Here is a 10,660-nt window from a genome sequence, read left to right on the forward strand (position 1 = left end):
ATATAGGGAATTCTTGAGTAGGAGCTGAAAGGTCAGTTGTCAGTGCAGATGACCAACATGGAATAAAGGGAATGGTGGACATAACTGTGTAATATTATCAAGTGTTTGTGCATCTTACCCATAACACTTTTTTCTTTGCCTTTCCTGTCTCACAAAACAAATAAAATAATTTTATGTGCTGGAGGACAAATAGAAAACTTAATGAATATTTAATTCATACATCTAAATTAACAAATTGATTTGAAGATATAACTTAGTAATCTAGCATACATAGAGTCCTGGGGATCCACAACACTGAAGAAAATTAATTTAAAAAATATTGTTTGATTAATAATATAAACAATTGGAAAATCTCTACTTGCATGTTTCAGGATATCTCTGTGTGGGGTGTTTGTTTAAACATCCTTAGAAATCAAATCACTATTTATTGTCTTCCAAATAAGCATAGGTCCTATATCTGCAGTCATCAGAAGATGGAGAGGAGTCTGCAGCCTGGAATCTCTTGTCTACCTAATGGCATGACATTCCCATAGTAGCCATGGCTAAGATCCAAGATTAAGACAGTTGTTTCAGCTCCCTCTATGAGAAAAATACTTGCTTTCTACTTTTTCAGTGTGATAATTCATCCTATTGTGAGGGAAAACTGTCTTCACTGTGACTAAGAGGTCCTGTGGGTTGTGGCATTTCTATTTACATAACATCCCAGGAACAGTGACATTTATCTGTAGGTACTTCTGCTTTGGGTCCTCCAGAGAAACATAAAAAGAAAGAATTCTGTACAGTTCAGAAAGAAATGATTTTTGGGATCTTGACTGACTGTATAACGTGTTTAAGAGAGAGGAAGAAACCCTGATGGATCCTGGAACCTCCCTTGCTGTCTGCTGTATGCATCTGCTCCTCGGGTTGCTGCCCTGGCTGAGCTGTGAGCACCGCCTGATGACCTGCAACCTCCTGAAACAGGATAGTTCTTGTCTGGGGCTCTGCTTCTGCTCAGTCACTTCAGAGTCAGGCCACCAGCTGGGACCCATCCAGGTCTAGACTGTGGATACTGGGTGTCCTTTCCATGACTTTCCTTGTGTTCTAGGGTCCTCCACACATGTAGATGGGTCCAGCAAAGTGATCTACCACCACAGTTCTTGTTGGGGACAATAAATGTAAGTTGCATACAGTTTGAACATATGATTACTCTCATATATATACGTGTGTGTGTGTGTGTGTGTGTGTGTGTATATGTATACATACATATATACATGAGAATATAATGTGGGAGTTGATGTATGCTGTGAATATGTTTTATTGCCATTGGTTAATAAAGAAACTACTTTCAGCTAATGGCTGCCCTGGCTGAGCTGTGAGCACCGCCTGATGACCTGCAACCTCCTGAAACAGGATAGTTCTTGTCTGGGGCTCTGCTTCTGCTCAGTCATTTCAGAGTCAGGCCGCCAGCTGGGACCCATCCAGGTCTAGACTATGGATACTGGGTGTCCTTTCCATGACTTTCCTTGTGTTCTAGGGTCCTCCACACATGTAGATGGGTCCAGCAAAGTGATCTACCACCACAGTTCTTGTTGGGGACAATAAATGTAAGTTGCATACAGTTTGAACATATGATTACTCTCATATATATATATATATATATGTGTGTGTGTGTGTGTGTGTGTGTGTGTGTGTGTGTGTGTGTGCGTGTGTGTGTGTGTGTATACTTATGCATACATATATTCATGAGCATATAATGTGGGAGTTGATGTATGCTGTGAATATGTTTTATTGCCATTGGTTAATAAAGAAACTACTTTCAGCTAATGGCTTAACAGAGTAAAACCAGGATGAAAAAAATAAAGAGGGCCCCCTCGACCTTCTGGTCGCCCTGCAGTGGTGGCTACACCCTGCAGAGCTCTCCCGAATCCCATCCCAGTCTTCATCCAGGTACACCTTCCTCTCTTTCTCCCTTCCCCCTGGGGCCACAAGATCTCCCCAGAGCTGTTCCCTTGCACGCTCAGCCTGGGCTGTGGGCTCAGCCAGGCAGGGGCAGTTCCTGTGCTTTGAGAGCCTTCCTGACAGGCAGGCCCTGAATCGTTTCAGCCAGCAAGAGACAGTGATCTTCTAGCAGACATCCATTGGAGGAGGGGTGAGTTTCCTCCTGGACCGAGGGCTTTGGCTAGGAGGAATTCAGACTTTCCCCGCAACCCTCGATCTTCTGGTCGCCCTGCAGTGGTGGCTACACCCTGCGGAGCTCTCCCGAATCCCATCCCAGCCTTCATCCAGGTACACCTTTCTCTCTTCCCCCCTTCCCCCTGGGGCCATAAGATCTCCACAGAGCAGCTCCCTTGCGTGCTGGGCCGGGGCTGTGAGAGCAGCCCGGCAGGAGGGAGTGCCTGTGTTTCAATAGACTGCCTGAGGAAAGGTAGACCTTCTGTCAGTGAAGTCCCTGCCCAACAAGGGAACCTGACCTGGTACCAGAAGATCCAATAGAGAGCATTTGAAGGAAGAGATGGGCAGACGACAAGGCAAGAACTCCTCCAACAATCTAAAAAACAACATGAAAACACCAGATACCAATGACCCTACAATAGAAGGTCTTGAACCTCTTAATTCAGAAGAAGCGGGAAAAAATGCCATTATGAAAGCAATAGAGTCCCTTAAACAGGATATGAATAGCTCCCTTAAAGAATTGGATGAAAAGTATAACAAAAAGATTGAAGAAATGAGTAAAGAAATGGATGAAAAATATAACAAAAAGATCGAAGAATTGAGTAAATCCATGAATGATAAACTGGGAAACCAAGAAAAAGCAATCAAGCAGGTAATGGAAACAGTTCAAGAATTGAAAACTGAAATGGAGGCAATGAAGAAAACACAAAACGAAGGCCGGGTGGATATGGATAATCTAGGTAAACGAAGAGAGACTACAGAATCAAGCATAACCAATACGATACAAGAGATGGAAGAATGAATCTCAGAGTCTGAAGATACCATAGAGAAATTAAATTCTCTGATCAAAGAAAACAGCAAATGCAAAAATTCTCATCACAAAACATTCAAGAAATCTGGGACACAATAAAAAAACCAAAACTAATAATAATAGGGATTGAAGAAGGAGAAGAACTGCAGATCAAAGGACCAGAAAATATATTCAACCAAATTATAGAAGAAAACTTTCCCAATCTAAAGAATGATATTCCTATGAAGGTTCAAGAAGCATACAGAACACCGAATAGGCTTGATCAAAAAAAAAAAAATCCCCTCACCATATAATAATCGAAACTCAAAACATACAGATTAAAGAAAGAATATTAAGAGCTGCAAAGGAAAAAGGGCAAGTAACTTATAAAGGTAAACCTATCAGACTTACACCGGACTTCGCTATGGAAACCATGAATGCCAGAAGGTCCTGGATAGAGGTACTGCAGAAACTAAGAGACCATGGATGCAAACCCAGACTACTATACCCAGCCAAGCTATCATTCACTATCAATGGAGAAAACAAAATATTCCAGGATAAGAACGAATTTAAACAATTCGTAGCCACAAACCCAGCCTTACAGAAAGGAATAGAAGGAAAATCACAACCCAAGGAATCCAACATTGCCAACACTGCTTACAATAACTCAGACATCTAGCAACCCTTCAAGAGCTTAACTCAAAGAAGGGACACATACAAACTCTATTAATCAGACAAACAAAAAATAATAATAACCGGAGTCAACAACCACTGGTCATTAATATCACTTAATATTAATAGACTCAATTCACCTATAAAAAGGCACAGACTAAGATACTGGATACGAAAACATGATCCAACATTCTGCTGTTTACAAGAAACACACCTCAACCACAAAGACAGACATCTACTCAGAGTAAAGGGCTGGGAAAAGGTTTTTAGAGCAAACGGACTTAAGAAACAAGCAGGTGTGGCCATTCTAATCTCCAACAAAAATGACTTCAAACTAAAATCAATCAGAAGAGATGGAGATGGACATTTTATACTCATAACAGGAACAATTCATCAGGAGGAAGTCTCAATCCTGAATATCTATGCCCCTAATATAAAGTCTCCTACTTATGTAAAAGAAACACTTCTAGAACTCAAGACAGTCATCAAACCACACACACTAAATGTAGGAGACTTCAACACTCCTCTCTCACCAATGGACAGGTCAATCAGACAGAAACCTAACAGAGAAATAAGAGAATTATTGGAGGTATTGAATCAAATGGACTTAACAGATATCAACAGAACATTCCACCCAAATAGGAAAGAATATACCTTCTTCTCTGCAGCCCATGGAACCTTCTCAAAAATTGACCACATACTGGGTATCAAAGCAAACTTCCACAGATACAAAAAATATTAGTAACCACCTGTGTCTTGTCAGATCACCATGGATTAAGGTTAGAATTCAACAACAATGCTACCCCCAGGAAGCCAACAAACTCATGGAAGTTGAACTGTCAACTATTAAATCACCCCTGGGTCAAGGAAGAAATAAAGAAAGAAATTAAAGTCTTCCTTGAATTTAATGAAAATAAAGACACAACATATTCAAACTTATGGGACACTATGAAACAGAGCTAAGAGGAAAGTTCATAGCACTAAGTGCCCAATTAAAGAAAACGGAGAAAGCACACATTGGAGACTTAATAGAACACTTGAAAGCTCTAGAAAATGGTTCACCCAGGAGGAGTAGAAAACTGGAAATAATCAAACTGAGGGCTGAAATCAACCAAATAGAAACACAGAAAACAATCCAAAGAATCAATGAAACAAAAAGCTGGTTCTTGGAGAAAATCAACAAGATCAAAAAACCCCTATCGAAACTAATCAAAAGGCAGAGAGAGAACATGCAAATTAATAAGATCAGATATAAAAAGGGAGACATAACCACAGACACAGAGGAAATTCAGAGAATCATTACATCTTACTATGAAAGTTTATATGCCACAAAGTTGGAAAATGTAAAATAAATGGACATTTTTTAGATAGGTACCATATACCAATGTTGAACCAAGAACAGGTGAACAATCTAAATAGGCCTGTCAGTCGTGAAGAATTAGAAGCTGTTATCAAAAATCTCCCTACCAAAAAAAGCCCAGGACCAGATGGTTTCAATGCAGAATTCTACCAGAACTTCCAGGAAGAGCTAAAACCTATACTCCTTAATGTATTCCACAATATAGAAACAGAAGAGTCTTTGCCAAATTCCTTTTAAGAAGCTACAGTCACCCTGATACCAAAACCACACAAAGACACAATCAGGAAAGAGAATTACAGGCCAATCTCACTCATGAACGTCGATGCAAAAAATTCTCAATAAAGTACTGGCAAACTGAATCCAAGAACACATTATAAAAATTATCCATTATGATCAAGTAGGCTTCATCTCAGAGAGGCAGGGCTGGTTCAACATACAATAATCTATTAGAGTAATCCATCATATAAATAAACAGAAAGAAAAAAATCATATGATCATTTCATTGGATGCTGAAAAAGCATTTGACAAAATTCAACACCACTTTATGATAAAGGTCTTGGAGAGATTAGGGATACAAGGTTCATTCCTAAATATAATAAAAGCAATATACAGCAAGCCAACAGCTAACATTAATTTAAATGGAGAAAAACTCAAAGCCTTCCCATTAAAATCAGGAACAAGACAAGGCTGTCCACTCTCTCTATACCTCTTCAATATAGTGCTTGAAGTTCAAGCAATAGCAATAACACAACATAAGGGGATCAAAGGGATTTGAATTGGAAAGTAAGAAGTTAAACACTCCTTATTTGCAGATGATATGATAGTGTTCATAAGCAACCCCAAAAACTCTACCAGATAAATCCTACAGCTGATAAACACCTTCAGTACTGTGGCAGGATTCAAGATCAACTCCAAAAAATCAGTTGTCCTCCTATACCCAAAGAACAAAGATACAGAGAGGGAAATCAGAGAAACATCACCTTTCACGATAGCCACAAATAGCATAAAGTATCTTTGGGTAACTCTTACCAAGGAAGTGAAAGATCTATTTGACAAGAACTTTAAGGTTTTGAAGAAAGAAATTGAAATAGGAATCTATGTGACATTATGTCCATGAGATTCAAAGATCATCATAAATATCCTCATCAAAGGCAGGGAGTAGAATGGATACTCAAGGAAAAAGGATCCTGGGATAGTTGATAAGAGGAGGAAAGAGCCTCTTTCCAATTTCTGGCTGTTATCTGTAGAGTATCAGTGAGCATAATTGAGTGAGTGTTTCTAGTAGGATGTAGAGTCATTTGGGTAGTTGCTCCAGAGTGGTATAGCTAGATGCAGGGGTAGGTCAATTTCTGTCTTCCTCTGTGAAAGTCACGCAGATTTCACAGTGGCTCTACAAAGTAGGGAGTACAAGGTGTTTAAGTTTGCAGTATTAGGGGTTTGGGTACTTCAAGATGGCTCTGAAGCATGCAACAGACAACTGCTTGAATCTAGGTCTTACAGTCACTTGTCTGATGCCTTACATTGTTGATTCTTATTCAATTCAGAGGACAGGATTGGGAGATTCCCTTGCCACCTGATCATTAATGTTTCCCTCTTGGTGGAGACAGGAGAGAGCTTTATGAAGACAGTATTTTAAATTCAAACAGGATTCCATGTTGTTTGCTATTGGCCCAGGTATCCAAAACCAATCACTCTATAGAACAAGAGTGACTTCAACATATCCAGAGGAACATGAACGATGATGGCATGTCAGAGTAAGACAGTGTCTGTAAAAGCCTGAGACTGTAGGTCAGGGTACTGGATCTAGAAAGGAAGTAAACTTAAGATCAGATTAATATGAAGACTCTTGAACATATTATTAACTGACACATATACACACTGGGTAAATAAGCCAGCACTATGAAAACTAATTTAATCATATTTTGTCAGCTAATAAGATTTACACTTATGTGGTAGTACATTATGATGCAAATAAATCTTCGTTTCTGAGAAACTGAAATTCTACTACACAGCAGAGGTAGAATTAAAAAACACACATTCATGCCACTTAAAACTGTGTGAGGAGTTTTGGATAGGTAATATGCTGTTTAGGAAACTTTACTGATAAAATCATACTATATGCATTTCAAAGCAACTCCAAAAAGTTCAAGTCTCTTCAAATCCAGAGATAATTCTGTCACTATGCTTCAACACAATTTTCCCTTCTTTAGTGTTTTATTACAGAGAAACATGTAAATGGAGGTCAATTAGCATCATTCTATTTATAGAGAAGAAGGTAGAAAAACAGACACTCAGAAAGATTATTTCTGTGGAAATCTTCAGGCTAGTCGTCTCTGTCATCTCAGTCCCAGGACAACTTTCTGCTCCTCCAGGGTTTCTGACACACTCAGGATGTGGTTGCAGCACTGTGTCTTGTACAGTAATAGACCGCAGAGTCTTCAGATGTCAGGCTTCTGAGCTCCATGTAGGCTGTGTTGGAGGATGTGTCTGCGGTCAGTGTGGCCTTGCCCTGGAACTTCTGATTGTAGCCAGTTCTACCATCTGCAGGATCAATCCATGCAATCCACTCCAGGCCCTGACCAGGACTCTGCTTCACCCAGTGAATATAGTAACTAGCGATATTGTCAGAGGTCCTGCAGGACAATTTCACTGAGGTCCCAGGCCTCACAAGCTCAGGCCCAGACTGCTGCAGCTGTACCTGAGAGTGGACACCTGTGTAGAAAAGACAGTTTAGGTTTCATTGTCACCTCAGTCCCTGTTTCCTCTCCAAATTTGGAACTGAAATGCCCCTTTACCTGTAGTTAGTGAAATGAGGAAGAGAGTGATCCAGCTCCACTCCATGGTAAGGACCTGTGTGCTCTGTGACTGTGGAGAGGGCACTTATCATATGTTGTTCTGGGGTGTGGACATCTCCATATTTACCATGTGATTTGTATATTCATGAACAGTGTACCTCTTAGATAAGATCCTAGTACAGCTTTGGAAGAAAGAGATAGGTACCTTGGGTCAGGCAGGAGGATGCCAAAGTCCAGTTCTAATCCTGTCTGCATAAATGAAGCAAATACTATATCCCCAAGCCTTTTGTAGACCTGTGAATGTAACATCAAGACATAAGCTCACAGTTTACAATGTGACTTGAGCCATAGACAGTTGTTCCTCTTGTGACAAAAGATTTACAGTTAGTAGTTGTGAAAAGGATTTCAAAACTCATAAATTAAGAGAACTTCTAGTCTTTGTTCATATACATGGCATTAGCAAGTGTTTTTGCAAAAGATTGCATTCTAAAACACCTACACAAATGATCAAAAGTGAAAATTTCTCAGAAATTTTTGCACACAAATGTTATTGCAGCACTGTCTACAGTAGATAAATTATAAAACCAAACTATATGTCTTTGAACAAATGACTTTATAAAGAAAACAAGATATATATATGCTTAAAACATGGTCTATTCATCAGTAATGTATAAGGAACTTATATCACTTTGAGAAAAATGAATGCAATTGGTGAAGACATTATTAAGTAATTTAAGACCCACTAAGAAACAGATATTTTCTGAGTTTAATTTGTAGTCTTTAGAAATCTTATAGCTAGAAATAATTGTGAATGCACATATGTAAGAATGTAGAACTGAAAATGTCCAATGAAATAAAATTGTCAAATGGATGTGGAGGGGAAAGAAAATGCTAGGATGACTTTATAGGTTAAATACGTACAGTGGACATTATACACCTATATGAAAATTCTAAACATATGGAATATTGCTATTTCAGAATGATTTTTTTCATCCCTTGAAATTTTCATTTATGAATGCAATATTCTTGATCATATTCTCACCCACTTTATCCCTCGTGCTCCCCTTATGATCTCCCAAAACAAAAGATCTTTCTTCTAACATATTGATCTCTTTTGTTTTATTAATGAATAACTCAGTATGTCTAATAAATGCTATCTATATGGATATGGTGGGTGATATCTACTAGGTCATGAGTAATCGCCAAGTCGCCATATTTCTAAAAAAAAAAAAAAAACAAGTGATTCTAACTTCTTTTTTTTTGTTTTTTTTTTAGTAAATTTTATTAAATTATAAAAGTTTCCATTTCCACCCCCCCTCCCAACACCCTCCCACTCCCCCTACTCCCCCTCCTCCTCCCTCTTCGTCCCCCAGGGCAGTCAGGGTTTCCTGCCCTGTGGGAAGTTCCAGATCCTTCCCCCTCCCTCCAGGTCCAGGAAGGTGAGTGTCCAAACAGACTGGATCCCCAAAATCCATTATATGTAGAGGAAACAGGTCCCAGTGTCATAGTCAATGGCTTTTCAGAAAGACTTCGGGTCAGCCACAGTCAGAGAATCCGGCCAAATTCGGAGAGTCTGGTTAGATCACGTCCTCTTTCAGTCCCAGTCCAACTGGCCTTGGTAAACTCTCATCAGATCCGTTCCCTTGTATCAGTGGGTGATAGCATCCCTCGCAGTCCTGATTTCGTTTTTCATGTTCTTCCTCCTTCTGCTCCTCATTTGGACCTCGGGGGGCTCAGTCCGGTGCTGCAATGTGGGTCACCGACTGTATCGCCGTCCTTCGTCAGATGCAGGATCTATGGTGATAAGCAAAATATACATCAGTATGGACATGGGCCACGGCCGATTCAGGCACCCACTCCTCTGTCCAGAGAGCAATCTGGGGGATCTCTCCTTGGACCTGGGATCCCATATATAATCAAGTCTCCTGTAAACCCTAAAATGGGTCCCTTAGTTGAAATATAATCTTCCCTGATCCCATATTCATCCTTCCTCCCTCCCCCCCCATCCCAGGCCACCAAGATTTCCCCTTTCTTCCCCTACTCCCTTCTCTCTAACCTTCTCCCCTTCCATCGACCCTCCATCCCCCCCATGCACCCGAGGTTACCTGGGACTCTTGTCTATTTCCTACCTCCTGGTGGATAGCTAAATAATCTTCATCAGGTTCATCTTCTTATTTAGCTTCTCTAGGATCACGAATAATAGGCTCAAAGACCTTTAATTATGGTTAGAATCCACTTATGAGTGAATACATACCGTGTTCCTCTTTTTGGGTCTGGCTTACCTCACTCAGTAAAGCGTTTTCTATTTCCATCCATTTGCATGCAAAATTCAAGATGTCATTGTTTTTTACCGCTGAGTAAAACTCTAATGTGTATATGTTCCACACCTTTTTTTAACCATTCTTCTATTGAGGGGCACCTAGGCTGTTTCCAGGTTCTGGCTATTACAAATAGTGCTGCTATGAACATAGTAGAACAAATGCTTTTGTAGTATGATCGGGAATCTTTAGGGTATATTCCCAAGAGAGGAATTGCTGGGTCCTGAGGGAGGTTGACTCCCAGTTTCCTGAGAAACCGCCACACTGATTTCCACAGTGGCTGCACGAGTTTGCATTCCCACCAACAATGGATGAGTGTTCCCCTCACCCCACATCCTCTCCAGCATAGGCTATCATTGGTGTTTTTGACTTTAGCTATTCTGACAGGTGTAAGATGGTATCTCAAAGTGGTTTTGATTTGCATTTCCCTGATCGCTAAGGAGGTTGAGCATGACCTTAAGTGTCTTCTGGCCATTCGAAGTTCATCTGTTGTGAATTCTCTGTTAAGTTCAGTACCCCATTTTTTAATTGGGTTAATTAGAGTTTTAGTGCCTAGTTTCTTGAGTTCTTTGTA

The 10,660-nt window shown here is 40.0% G+C and overlaps 1 gene segment (V, D, J or C); it reads right to left on the minus strand.

Moving 5' to 3' along the window:
• Positions 1-6,856: 6,856 nt before the first annotated feature.
• LOC148120322 (immunoglobulin heavy variable 1-84-like) lies at positions 6,857-7,900 on the minus strand. The segment is given in 2 exon segments: positions 6,857-7,685; positions 7,769-7,900. Coding segments are annotated over 2 exon segments (372 nt in total).
• Between the last annotated feature and the right edge of the window lie 2,760 nt (positions 7,901-10,660).

The sequence above is a fragment of the Myodes glareolus genome, chromosome 11 (assembly GCF_982192425.1).
Source record: "Myodes glareolus chromosome 11, mMyoGla1.1, whole genome shotgun sequence".
Taxonomy (NCBI): Eukaryota; Metazoa; Chordata; class Mammalia; order Rodentia; family Cricetidae; genus Myodes; species Myodes glareolus.